The sequence below is a fragment of the Indicator indicator genome, chromosome 16 (genome assembly GCF_027791375.1).
Source record: "Indicator indicator isolate 239-I01 chromosome 16, UM_Iind_1.1, whole genome shotgun sequence".
In the NCBI taxonomy this organism is placed as follows: domain Eukaryota; kingdom Metazoa; phylum Chordata; class Aves; order Piciformes; family Indicatoridae; genus Indicator; species Indicator indicator.
The window spans coordinates 16,973,410-16,986,886 of record NC_072025.1 but is presented as its reverse complement, the minus strand read 5'-3'; the positions used below and the strand labels follow the sequence as shown (position 1 = coordinate 16,986,886).

General features: G+C 46.1%; 1 protein-coding gene across 2 annotated transcripts; it reads right to left on the bottom strand.

The window, feature by feature from the left end:
* Nucleotides 1-313: 313 nt before the first annotated feature.
* SPG21 (SPG21 abhydrolase domain containing, maspardin) lies at nucleotides 314-9,890 on the bottom strand. 2 transcript variants are annotated; one of them, XM_054387940.1, is made up of 8 exons: nucleotides 9,828-9,890; nucleotides 5,523-5,684; nucleotides 4,669-4,749; nucleotides 3,936-4,081; nucleotides 3,335-3,443; nucleotides 2,756-2,863; nucleotides 1,874-2,014; nucleotides 314-926 (listed from the first exon to the last, which is right to left on the bottom strand). In XM_054387940.1, the coding sequence occupies exons 1-8, from the start codon at nucleotides 9,888-9,890 to the stop codon at nucleotides 804-806; spliced, it is 933 nt and encodes a 310-aa protein (XP_054243915.1). In that variant the 3' UTR covers nucleotides 314-803. The 2 variants fall into 2 exon arrangements, with proteins under 2 accessions (XP_054243915.1, XP_054243916.1); XM_054387941.1 differs by lacking the exon at nucleotides 4,669-4,749.
* Nucleotides 9,891-13,477: the final 3,587 nt, after the last annotated feature.

Below are 13,477 nucleotides of genomic sequence, written 5' to 3'. Positions count from 1 at the left end.
CATGCTTCAAGGGGAAAATAATGCCTCCATTTCAATAAATCCACCTTTTACCCTTGAAGGTGGAAGTTTTATCTTAGTATTTTGTAATGAAGAATGACTACAGGAATTTTACTCAGCCCTAAAGCAGTGCAACGTGGTAGTTCAAGCTGGAGGTGAGTTCCAGCAGAAGGTGCTGGTTTTCACTTCTAAAGGTGGCTGTAGAGGCAGACCAGGACTGGAGTGAGGCATACACTGCTATCCTCCTGTAGTCAAAACAACAGCCACTTAACTGGAAGTGTAGTTTTATTGAAAACCATTTTTAAACAGCCAGAAAGTTAAAAATTGAACTGCTTTATTTCAGATAGAAACTAACTTACAACACAACATATGAAGCGAGTAAGGGATGGCAACATTGGCACTTGAACATCTTTTAAACCAAATAGTCAACAAAAATAGAGGTCAGCTTCTAAGTACATGATCTGCATGTGGCAATATATACAGCTGAGTGAAAGTATAAAAAGAAATCTTGTTCTGTGTAAGAACGTGAGAGTGAGGACTTTGGTAGCAAAAATGTCTTTGTTTTTTTCTTTTAAAAGTGTAGTCTCCAACTGTGTTTCCTTGAATTCAAAGACTAAAAAATGAAGCAGATCTATTCCATCACACTGCTGGAGGTTGCCATCTGTGGGTCCTTCACTGACCATTGACCCTGTTGGAATCACACAGTGATCATCGGCTAACGCTAAGAGGAAGGCAGAGTGGGAACAGTTGATTGTACACAGGAAGACCACCAAACTGATTCTTTGTTTCCACCAGCACTCCAAAACCTACTGCTCTTCTTGCTCGTTGCTGCTGTGAAGGCTGATCTTCTGGACTTCCAGCTCTTCTGCACTGACCATGGAGGGATCAATGGCTGCATAGCGGGTGCCATGGAACTGCAGTAAATGGATCTGTTGGACACGGACAACAACCAGAAAATGGGTAGAGAAGCAAAAGTGTCTGGTGAAAGAGAAACATTCCTTCCAAGTAATTTTTGTGAGGATGAACTCATAGTTCCAGAGGACTATGCAGAGAGAAGATAGAGGAAACAGCCAACAGTTATGGTTTGTGTTGGAAGGGACCTTTAAAAGGCCATCTAGTCCAACCCCCTGACAGTGAGCAGGGACATCTTCAACTAGAGCAGGTTGCTCAGAGCCCCATTCAACCTGACCTGGAATAGTTCCAGGGATGGGGCATCTACCCACTTCACCATGCTGCATAGAGACATTTCAAATCACAGAGCAGATGGTAGGACCTGGCTAGCACATGCAAGCATTGGCATGCTCCTCCCAGGCTTATCTTCAGCAAGCCTGGTTTTATCCCTTTCCTCCTTCAAATCTGATTTAAAGCTCTTTCAATGAGCCCTGCTGACAGCTTTGCAAAGATCCTTTTCTGCCTTTGAGAACAGTGCACTTTGTCTATTGCCAGCAGGCCTTGTGTTGTGTGGACCAACCTGTAAATCAAAATCCCCAAAGTTCTATTGGTGACACCAATTTCAGAGCCAGGTATTGATCTGCTGGCTCCAGTTAATTCCCTCTTCATTCCCTGCAACTGGGGGGGGGAATTGAGGAGAGCACCACTTGTGCTCCTGACCCCGTAACCAGGCACAAGGCATTGAAGTCTCTCTTGCTTGCCCTTGAACTTCTTACAGCAGCTTCATTGCTGCCTACATGAAAAAAAAAAAATTAAAATCAAGACTAGTGTGCCCCAAAGCCAGCCCTCCATAAATGTGGCTCTCTGCTTCTGTATCAGTGATCTAGGAGCCAGGCAGGTTAAGAAGAGCAGGCACAGAAAAGGAGTCTCCTACTGCAGTTCAGCTATACCTATTAGTGGATGGGGTTGGAATGCAGAGACTCACTTGAATATAGAGGTTGACCTCAGCACTCCTGCAGAGATAAGGGAAGTTGCCTCCTGTTTTGAGATGAGCTCTTCTGGCATTAGGATAAAGCTTATACATTTCTTCTTTTGCCTCAGTCGAAAGTGCGCTTTGGTCAAACACCTGCACGACAAGACACAGCAGTTACTTCTGAACCTCATGAAATCAGTGCTGCTGCTCCTCAAAGCTGTTCTCAGCTTTGCTTGTTCCACAAGCACATTGGGCATTGACAGCCAGAAAGCTAACACTAAAATGTCTAAACATATGGCTGTGATACTGCACAGAATACCCAATTCATGAGGTAGCACAGAAGAACCAGTGTTGCCCAGTCACTAGTAGTCTTATCTAAATATGAAGCTAGATGCTGCAAAAAGGATCACAGGATGTTAGGGGTTGGAAGGGACTTCTGAAGATCTTCAGGTAAAACCCCCCTGCCAGAGCAGGACCATAGAATCTAGCACAGGTCACACAGGAATGCATACAGACAGGTCTTGAAAGTCTTCAGAGAAGGAGACTCCACAACCTCTCTGGGCAGCCTGTTCCAGTGCTCTGTGACCCTTACAGTAACGAAGTTCTTCCTCATGTTAAGGTGGAACTTCCTGTGCTGTAGCTTATATCCATTGCCCCTTGTCCTATCACAGGGCACAAGCGAGCAGAGGCTGCCCCTTCCTTCCTTACACCCAGCCCTCAGATATTTAGATATATTTAGATTCCCCTCTCGGTCTTCTCCTCTCCAGACTAAAAAGCCCCAGGTCTCTCAGCCTTTCCTCATAAACACTCAGCTGCTAACAGAATATTCAGGGCCCATCTAGCAAAGGGAGAAAATGGTGTTTAAATGAAAGGATGAGGTTGAGGTTAACTTACATCCATAATGGTTACAGGGATGTCTCGGATTTTATGAGGTTCTACATAGGAGTTCTGGCAGTTGAGGGTAAGTCTTGAAGCAAGCTCACTCTGGCCCAGACTCTCCAGCTTTCAGGAGAGAGAAACACTGATTAGCAACATATTTCACTGCAGGCCTTTAATGCAACAGTAATAATACAGCCAAAGAGAAGTTAATTTTAAAGGGACACAACTGCACTGCAGATGAAGATTAAGAATTCCAGCTTGCTATTACTCTGCATGAGACATGCTTACAACATGTTCTGTTAGCAGCTCCTGCCTCTAGAGCATGGCTTGCAAACGTATCCCAGCACTTTCTCTTCCTCCTCCACCTCAATTTCTTAACTTCCTCTGTTCTGGCTTACATAAACAGAACTGTAAGGTCACAGCACTGGTTAAATCATGGGGGCTGTGACAGTCAGCTCCTGATAAGGATCCACTTCTTACTCCTGCCCTCTGGGTAAGGATATGAAGAAAGCAGCAGAAATATCTACAACTTCCTGCTAAGCAAATCCTCTACAGAGATTGACACCACAGCCACCAGAGGACACAGCTACCTACCCTGTCCACCATGAAATCAATTCCATCAGCCATCTCAGGATCTAGAGGCCCAGATGCAAAATTCCCAAGGACAATTTTTTTCAGCATAAAGGCAGGCATCAGCCAAAAGCTAAAACAGAAACAAGATGTAACAATCTTCGAGCACTCAGGACTCCAATATTAAGATGCTTTGCTGCAAGCACTCCTTTTCCTTGTACCAACTTTATGCTTTAGCTTCAAATGAAATCCTGAAGGAGCTTCAAAAGTACAGAGATGGAAAACCTGGCAGTTAGGTCCTTGAAATGCTCTGGGAGGAGTCTTACATTGCAAGAGTGGATTTTAAACATACCAATAAAAACTTTTCTCACTCCAAATGGTTTTGCTAGAAAACAGAGCTCTTAAATCTAATCACACATCTGCAGAGGATCAAATTCCACACTCCCAAAAGTGAAAATTTCCATTTTACTCATGGTGTGGCTTTAAAATCCCAAATAGTCCATCCTGCACCTCCCTCACCCAGGCTGGAAACAGGTTTGCCACATGCCCCAACCAGATCAGTGTCACAGTTCACTGCAAAAAGATTAATGGTATGACTCTGATTGCTTGTCTACATCTTCCTTACCTGTTTGCTGTCCATGTCTGATTGAAGATAGAAGTGTCACTAAAGGAATTGCATAGGATCAGAGACTGAACTCTGGGAGATTTGTGTGTGTACTCTGCAAATTTCTGAGCTAGAAATCCTCCCAGAGAAGCTCCAAAAAGGTGAACCTAATTCAAGGAAAAAAAAAAAAAACAAAACACCACAACCAACCAAACACAGATCATATTACACTTGTGAAGTAAATGACCTGTAAGCACAAGGTTTCATCACAAAAAATAAGTCATTCAAGTTCTACCCTGCCCTCATAACCCAGTTTTTTAGAAGAATAAAGCTCTTCTATTTAGCTTCTGGTCTTGTGTGTGATATAAACATGATAAATACTGAAAGAAGGAAGTGTTCCAGGATAGCAATCAAATTCTGTTTGCTCATCAAGATTAAGAAAAACCCCAAACATTTCACTTGTGTTCAACAGTTATCCCAATCCAAGACACTTCATTGCGGTATTCCATGAGTTAAGAAGGATAACTACTTAAGCAATACTTTTTTAATAGGCTTATTAAGTTAAATTTAAGCCAAGTATGACAATCTTCAAGCGTATTCACCTTCAAAACCAAACAGGTTTCAGAAGTAAAATTGCCACAGCCTCTTCATTTATAGGCTGCATTTTTGTGTCATATTTGTACACTTTAGACTCTTTCAAACATTAGGTTTTTATGGCAGCTAACTGTCCATTTCCCCAGCTTGAAGCACTCACTTTATCCAGCTGAAGGTGGTCTAACAGTTTCCTGAACCCATCACAGAACTCAAGGTGATCCCAGTACACTGGATACTGCAACTAAAATAACACACAATTAATAAAGCTGGTCAAGTCATAACAGTTCTCTAACATTAAAGTGTTCCAAGACAGCAACCTGCCTTTCCTGTACCGTGAGGTTCCTCAGCAAGGTGCCTACTGGCACAAACACCTCCCCTTTGCAAAAAAATACACAGGTGAAAGCACTGCAAGCAAGTTTGTTGGGGCAAACAGCACTGCTTCCCTCTGTAATCAGGGGAAAGAGAGGCTGGAGTGATTTTTCAGTGATTCCACAGCATGCAAAGGTACAGAAACCACTGAGTGCTGTGAGAGGAACAGCAGCACCCCTAGAGCCATGCTGTTCAGCAGAACTGTTACACAAATCAATTGTGTCAGTGAAGCCACAAAACAGCATGCTGTGAGGATTTAAGGAGTGACAGCACTGGCAGCTATGCAGGTTAAGAACCAGGTTATCCACCATCCCCCCAGGGCAAACCAAACCCCTTGAACCAATACACTTGCCTCATGGCTAGCAGATCCAGCTGGAGGCAAGATGACTGGTGTCCAGGGCACACAAGGGAGAACACAGGCTGAGAAGTTAACAATGTGCATGCATAAGGCTCTGGGTAAATGCTGCCATGAACATACAGCAAATTTCAGCCTGCACCTGCATGCTGCACACTCTGGAGTACAACTTCACACAAGGGTTTTGGTGGATTCGCTTAGACAAATGAAGTTCATCTTCATTATCTAAGCTCTGATTAGAGCAGCAAGCCCAAGTACATGAACTTTGACACAGGGCTGAGAATACTCACAGCAATAACTCTGTAACCCCATCCAGTCAGTGCCAGAATTTGCTGGAAGAACACGTCTGCAGTCCCACTTACAGGAGGGAGAAAGATGAGCGGGCACCGAATGCTCCTCGGTCCCGCATCATACAGCGACCAGACTTTACTGTCATCATCATCTACTATTATCTGCAAGAAGAGAGGCATAGTGGGGAAAAGAAACACAAGACAAATGAGGTTCTTCAGCCAGCTTCCAGCATTCCTTCTACACAATTTCTGTGATGTAGTAAATGTTGTAATACTCAAGACTCCTCTGAACAAGACCATCTTTTACTCCTCTTCCCAAAAGCTTTCTTCTAAGGCTGTTTACTAACTACAATTACGATGTCTGTGTGGATACAGCTGGAGCAGAACTGCAGCCATGCACTTTCAGACCTAATGTTCAGTGTCTAGCAGACAGGAGCAAACAACCACCACACCTTGAGAAAGGATTGACCGTGGTGCCATGGCCCAAGGGAGGCCCAGGAGGTCAGTTCTAGCTACTGGAAGCAATAACTATAGGCTGGAAGAGCCAGCACTGCCCCCAGGGACAGCTTTTAAACAGTCATCAACACTTACATTCACCAGACAAAAGATGTTAGGGGTCTGGATAACAGGGAAGCCTCCTGAATTAAGCAGCTAACACCACACATTATTGATCTGAAACAGTTACAGCTGTCTGCCAGAGACAGAGGCACACACAGCTCCCAGAGCAGCACTGCCAAGCTGACCTGGAGAGAAAAATGCTTCCATCATCTGGCAGCGTCTTGGGAGTGTCTGGCATGTCGAGGACAGGAGCTGGCTGAAGCAGATCATTCACAGAAGAGCTGTGATCCTTAATGAGCAGCTCCTCATGCAGTACCCACAGAATCACAGAATTGTTTTGATTGGAGGAGATCTTTTGAGATCATGGAGTCCAATCATTTGGACTGCCAGCTCACCACTAAATCATGTCCCTCAGCACCAGGTCTACATAGCTTTTAAATCCCTCCGGGGATGAGGACTCCACCACTACCCTGGGCAGCCTGTTCCAGGGCTGACAACCCTTTCAGGGAAGAAGTCTTTTCTAGCAGTGCTGGAGCCTGATTTGTTTTCACAGGGCCTGTTCTACCAGCAAACTGGTTTATGTATTTTGGGTGCTCTTTCAAAGCTCCACAAGCCAGCAAAAGTGTGCAGCTCATACAAGATCCACAAGCACAAACCTCTGGGGAAAAGCCTGTGGGAATCCATCTCCTCTCTGTCAAAGTTTTATAGCTTTTTGAACAGTGACATACAAGCACAATTCACTCTTCCATCACAGCAGCTAAGCTGCTTAGGGAATGAGAGGGCAGTGTATCACAAATCAGATTTGCTTGACTAACAAATCTGCTTGTAATAAAGCCACTATTGCAGACTCTGGGAGCATGTGAGGAATCACATGATGCTGTTGTTCTGTAAAGTCTTTGCAAAAATAAACATCACATACCAGACCTTCCAGATCACTGAAACCAGTTAAACCTTATGCAAAAGCCCCCCACAAATTGGCACTTGGTACCCAGCTCCAGAGCTCTAGGCCTCACTGCTCTCAGCTGTCATTCCAGCAGTAAAGCTGGATCCATTCAGGGTGCCTGTTGGTGGCTACTACAAAGTTTTACCTTTTAGGAGTATTTCCAAAGGTGAACCATACCCCTTGAAGTCACAAAACCGAAGTTAGTTCATGCCTGGAGAACTGAGGCTCAGAGATAACATTTCTTTCCTTACATCACAGAAAACATCCACTTGGAAGAGACCTCAAAGATCATCCAGTCCAACCTTTGACCCACCCAGATGATGAATAGATGAGTTCAGACAATTTGATCTCCAGCCACACACTGCACCATTTAACTCCAGCACCCAGACAAGGCTACGTGCTGGGCAGATAGCAGCGAGGTTAACTGCCCAGCTGGTGGTCACCAGCCGCCTTCTTGTTCTGATGGATCAATCAAGCATGCCTAGATTACATAAAGGGTAACATCTGCACTGCCCTAAAACAAGTGGCAGAACTTATTCCCCATCTTTAGCAGGGCCAGGGTGTCCCAGTGAGGAATTCTGAAAGGACTTTTATCACTGCAAGTGTACACAAATAGAGGCTGACAGGCAAAAGCTAAAGACTCAACTCCAAAATGTTCTTTTCTATGCTGTACTTCCTCTATCTGACAGAAACAGGAAGGGTGAAGGAGCTGTGCATTTCCTGCCCTATCAGGAGCAGCATTTTAGCTAGTTTTCAAGCAAACAGCTCTGGCTCTGCTTCCTTAGGTCAATCTGACAGCAGTGACATGCGCTCACCAGCAGTAAGAACGGTCACTCATTCCTTCCTCTGTAGTGCATGTGCTTCACCTGCACTTCAGGGGGGATAACACAAGCAAATGTATTCCTGAAGGCAGCTCCAGAGATTAATGACATCTTCAGATTGGGGGGGGGGGTTTTTTGGTTGGTGGTTTGTTTGGGGTTTTTTAGGTTGTTTTTTTTCTCCTCTTTCCGGAAGCGAGGACTAATTTATTTCTACTTTCTTCATACCCCACGTTCATCACTGTAGCATCATTTTATCAGGGAATCAATCAAGAGGGTCAGGTATTCCCTAGTCTGAAGGTCACCAGGTCACCAGCAGCTTCAGTTTACACGTGTCCCTGTTTATGAAATGCTGAGCAGTCAGCAGCAGCTGCAGGCAGGGGCTCCTGGCACTGAGCTGCAGTGTCTGTCACACAGTCCCCATGGCAGCAACCCTGTGCTCTGTTGTAATCACAACCTCCAGCTCCTTCCATTTACCCTACAGCATCCCATAAAGCAGCACCTCAGACCTCCCTCCCCCTGAAATACTGCTCCTGGCTTTGAAAACAAGTGTGGCACAAACAGACTCAGCAGATCTACTGCTGGCCAGAAAGAGAGAAGCTGGACAGCCAGAGCCTAGGCAATGGATCTTATTTACAGAAGACACAAACTGGCAAAAAAAAGAATAAGAAACTGAAAATCCTGCAGCCCTTCCACAAGGTAATTTCTTAGAGAAAGCAACACACTACTCAGTGGAAACAATGCTGGGCACATTTAAGCTTTGTTCCCTAGGTTTGGGGACACAGTTGGGCCCTTTGGTTTGATGTTGAAAGAGGTAATGCTGCTCTTGCCTCTGCTGCCAGAACCACCCTGTGCTCCTGCAGCCTGCACAGCCACCCAGATTAGGGAGCTGAACCAGCTGGAAGGCAGCCTGGCTCAAAACCAAGCTATAAACCATCACTCTACACTCCCCAGAGCTGTCCAGGTCACTGACTGCTTGGCTGGTATGGTCACATGAGCAACCATTCTTGCAGGAGCAGCAGCCTGGGGTTGGGGGGAAGGTGAGACTGCCTCTCACTCTGGCAGGAGCCTGGGCTGCTGCTGCACATTAGGCTGTAACCACAGCCTCAGCAAGCCTGCCTGCACAGCTACACAACAGCTGGCCCAGGTCAGGAGCTACCTGCTCATAGTGGTACACTCCATGCCCTCTACCACTCAGCAGAAGCTGGAGTACAACACACCTCAAATACTCTCCTGGGGTTTGGTGAAAGGAGATGGAGAAATCCAAGTGAGAGAGGAAAACAGTTGAACAGTGTTATCAAGCAGAAGATACTGTACCAGGGGATGTTTAGTTTGAACTTTACAAGAAACTTCTTCACTGAAACAGGCTCCCCAGGGAGGTGCTTAAAAGATGCAGAGATGTGGTGCTAAGGAACATGGCTTAGCACCAGACTTGGTTGATTTAGATAATGGTTGGACTTGATCTTGAAGACCTTTTCCAACCAAAACAATTGACAGCTAAAGGACACACAGAGGAAGAAACAGTTTGGTTTTTTCCGCTGTGGCTAAGACATCTCTCCACTCTCAGGAACCCTGCAAGCAGCCCAACAGATGAGAGCTGCCTTCAGATGCTCTGCTTTGGTCTGAGGACAATGGATAGCAACTGTGGAGGTGGCTTGCAGCTGGGCCAGCTGTTCTGCCTTGGCTCAGTGCAGGGCACACAGGCAGCTCCACAAGAGGCCATACACATGGTCCCCACCACGCCATTTCCTCTGAGTCTTCTCAGGCATGGCTGGCACCAGGACTCCAGGCACTGATGTGCTGGCTCACAGCTGTGAACCTCTCTGCTCCCCACCACCACAGGTGGAAGTGACCTCCGAGACACATGTGAAAATCAAGAGTGTGCTTCCTGCAATCACACAACACGTGGGACAACAGCTCAGGAGATAAGCCAGGTCCCCTCCTACACAGCAGGAGGAGCTAGAAGTCAGTCACAGCTGTACGCACCTTTTTAAGGGGAACTGTGCTTCTGAACCAGTTGTAGTCAGGAGAGACTTTAATCTCTCCCATGATGTTTAGAAAAAACCCTCAGTTTAGGTCAGCCTGGGGGGATAAAAAAAAAAAAAAAGAGAGAGAAAAAGGCAGAAATCAATACAACAACTTTACTACAGGCACTGCTCAAAAGCAGTGCATGAAACATTTGCAAAGGTGAATTTCTCTTATCAGCTGATTGTGCTACCTCTGTGTCACACCAAGTTTACTTACCCTCAGTTTTCACCACAAACCATTTAATTATTCTCCCAAGGGGCAGTCACCTGACTGCTATACCTTATAATGAAAGGATGAGGCTTTTGTAACAGCATTCCCTTCTAACAGCTCTGGAGAAAGACAACTGTGTGGCTGGCTGCTAAGTGGCCTATAAAGCTACAGCACTTTTCCAGTTTGTTTTTAACTTCTCAACTACTCCAAATTTATATCTAATAAACATTCACACAATCCACTCAGCAGTTCACATAACAGACTTGCATTATCTCACAAACCTACAGCCCAAGTATTCAGACCATGTTCTCCCTCCTCAGTATAACTGACCCAAAGGAGTCCCACTGCCCACTGGGAACATCAGCTGACTGAGGCTTAATTTACAGAAGAGCACTGAGCTTTTAATTCTATTCACACAGAAGCTGACTCTTGTCAGGAGTTACCAACAAAGGTGTCTTTGAAGCACACCAATTAACACAGAACAAAATGATTCAGAGTTGAAATGCCACTAAGTCACCCTGAAGTCTGAATGTCCTTGCTACACAATGTCTTGTAATTCTCCACTAATCTGTAACAAACACTCAAGTACCCTCTAGCTTTTAACTATTTTAAAGCAGCAAGAAACCATCATCTTCCATTTGTACAATACCTGGTATCAAACAGTTTGGAAACTTGCAGACTCAAGAGCTTTACCTTGAAAGCCAGCTGCTTCAGGAGATTACTTTCATGTGTTCACACACAGCAGCAAGTACAACCAAAGCAACTTTTGCTCTTGCAGTATACTTCACAGTTGCCAAGTATAAATCAATAGGTTTTGTTTCTTAATTTGTCATAAAACCAGACCTTGGTATGTTCTGAGTCTGTTCAATTCATTCCTCCCTGTAGGAAAGCTGATGGTGTGCAGGCTTAACTAGCTTACTGGGTTACAGATGGATTAACAGTTTGTTACAATTTCCTCATCTTTCACTCTTTGTTTGCTTTGTCTTCAGCTTTTACTTCCAAGCACAGAAAATGTGGATTTTAAAAGAGAAATTGCAAGACAGGACACATCTTCCACAGAGCATATGAAACACTTCTTGTGCTCAGCAAGGCTTTTGAGTGAGGAAATTCAGCTGCATGGCCACTGTTTCAGCTTTGTGTAGCTCAGTTTTGGTGCTTGATCATTGTTCTGCTCTTTGTCACAGTCTGGCAGCAGGTAAACATACAGTGAAGGTAAAAAACATCTCTTCCAGCAGCCTGCAAGGCAGAGCAAGTCCAGAGATGTGTTACTGAGCTAAGAGAGGCAGCTGGGTCTTTAGAAAAACAGCAGCTTAGTCTAATTCCTCTCCATAACCATTCATTAAATGGTTATCAGAAAGCTTTTCAGCAAACCACAGTGTGACAAAATTACAGCAGAAATAAATGATAGCATATGCTTTAAACCAAAACGTCCTCTTTGAGTGTCATATTACAGCAGGGCCAAGAAGCACGAATCATGGTCAGGCCTCACTACACTGGGCAGTGTGCAGACATAAGAAAGCAGGGAGAGACCTGCTAATAATTTGGGTTGTCATAAAGAGTTTGCAGTATCTTCCTGCTCTGATCACCTCTTTTTCTGCCACCCCAGCCCTTCAGCACCGTCAAGCTCATTTTTGTGGGCTGGCATATCTCTTGGGAGCACAAAGCTGTCCATAGTTAGGACAGGTAAGGAAAGGGCATGATGCAGATGAAATTTGTCCTTTCAGTGTATTTTGGCTCACTCCAAAGTAGGCTGAGTCCATCTGAAATCTAAATAGTGAGCTTTCCAGTTCACCTCTTACCACTCAAGGAAGCAAACTGCTGGTCACCTGGGCTAATGTCCCCCAGCTCCTTGCTAGCTGATTTCTCCCAGCTCCTTTCTTGCGGGAATGCCTCTGTGACCACCACTCCCAAAGACTGCCCCACTTCTAATGCAAGAGTAAACAGTTTTTCTTTATTACAGAAGTTTTTGCTTAAGTCAAAGCCCCATTACTAAGGCATTAAATTTGCACACACAAATAGTCATGTCAACAACAGCTATGATCTCTTCCAGCCACAGAAAAACTGGACCATGAACTCGTAACAGGGAACCAGCCACTGAAGGGAACACAAAGAGCCTGATGCTGTTCATGCTCTAATGACCCAAGTTTCATTTTTAGAAAAACCAAACAACCTGAAGAATTCTAACCTCTTAAAAACGATTGTTCTAAAGGAAGAATCACCTATGGATGTGTTCAAAGCATTTTATATTAATCTCCTTTTGAGTTATCCCCATTGCACTACTGCCATGATTTTTTGCTCATTATTGATTTAGTAAGACATTGATCCTGCTACTAGAGAGGAAACCCCTGTCAGAGTGCATTAGATGAGCAGAAACTCTCATCTGTCTCGCATGCCATGTCCGTATGAACCAGGGCTGCTGCGCAGACGCTCTCCCACTGCACTAGCAACGCAGCACCCACTCCCATGGGCCAAGAGACCTGAATCAGCAACACCAGCACCAAGAGCCGATGGGGGCTGCAAGCAAACACCAGGAGGTGCAGGGGAGATGTCAGAGCTACCGGGGTGGGGGGGGTGGTGTGTGTGTGTGTCTGAGAATAATTATGGATATGCAGCAGAGAATAATAATTGGGACACAGCAGTAGCGATTTTTTTCATCCCCAGAGCTGTGCCCACTAACCTTGACCCAGCCTGGCCGTCGACTCCAGCCTCTCCTCCGTACCCCCTTCCCCAACCAGAAGTTTGCAAAGAGAGGGAGGCAAAACCCCATTCAGCACCCCCACCCTAGCCTCTTCTCCCCACAGCACAGACTGAGGCTTCCCCTTACCCTGAGAGTCCCCCGGGGAAGAACTCGCAGGGCTGAGCTTTGGGCTCCTTGCAGGACCAAGTCCGAAGCGCCTCTCCTTCAGCCCAGGGCCTCTCAGGGGTCGTGATAACCTTCCCCCGGCCCGATACCTACTCATAGCCTCCCGAGTCCTCGGGCACAGCCTCATCCATGGGTAATGCTGTACCGGAGCTTGAGAAATGTACATACACACCGGTCTCTCCAGGCTCCTCAGGGACCACCCGGCCCCTGAGAACTCCCTCCCCGGTACGGGGCTTTGAGAAAAAGGGACAAGCCTGTCCCCTCAGCGACCACGCCCCCCACACAAAGCCTTTCCCTTTCGCTTCTCGGCCCTCACCGGCTCGGCTCTGCTCGGCGCGACCCGCGGACAGTGGGGACGAAGAACTGCCGCTCTCCTCCTCCCGCGGCGCGCCCAAGCCGGGGCACCCGCCGCCGGACGCTACTTCCGGGTGCTGCGCCCGCGCCGGCCAGGTGACCGCGAAAAGGCAGGAAGGCGAGGCGGAAAGCAGGCAACCGCCATTGCTGCTGAGGCGGAAGTAAGCGCCTCGAGCGCCAT

Coding starts and splice junctions, on each gene's coding strand:
- SPG21 (XM_054387940.1), bottom strand. CDS start 9,890: ATGGGAGAGATTAAAGTCTCTCCTGACTACAACTGGTTCAGAAGCACA. Junction 3,444..3,935: donor CAGACATGGACAGCAAACAG/GTAAGGAAGATG, acceptor TTTCTGTTTTAG/CTTTTGGCTGATGCCTGCCT. Junction 927..1,873: donor AGGTCAACCTCTATATTCAA/GTGAGTCTCTGC, acceptor CGTGTCCAACAG/ATCCATTTACTGCAGTTCCA.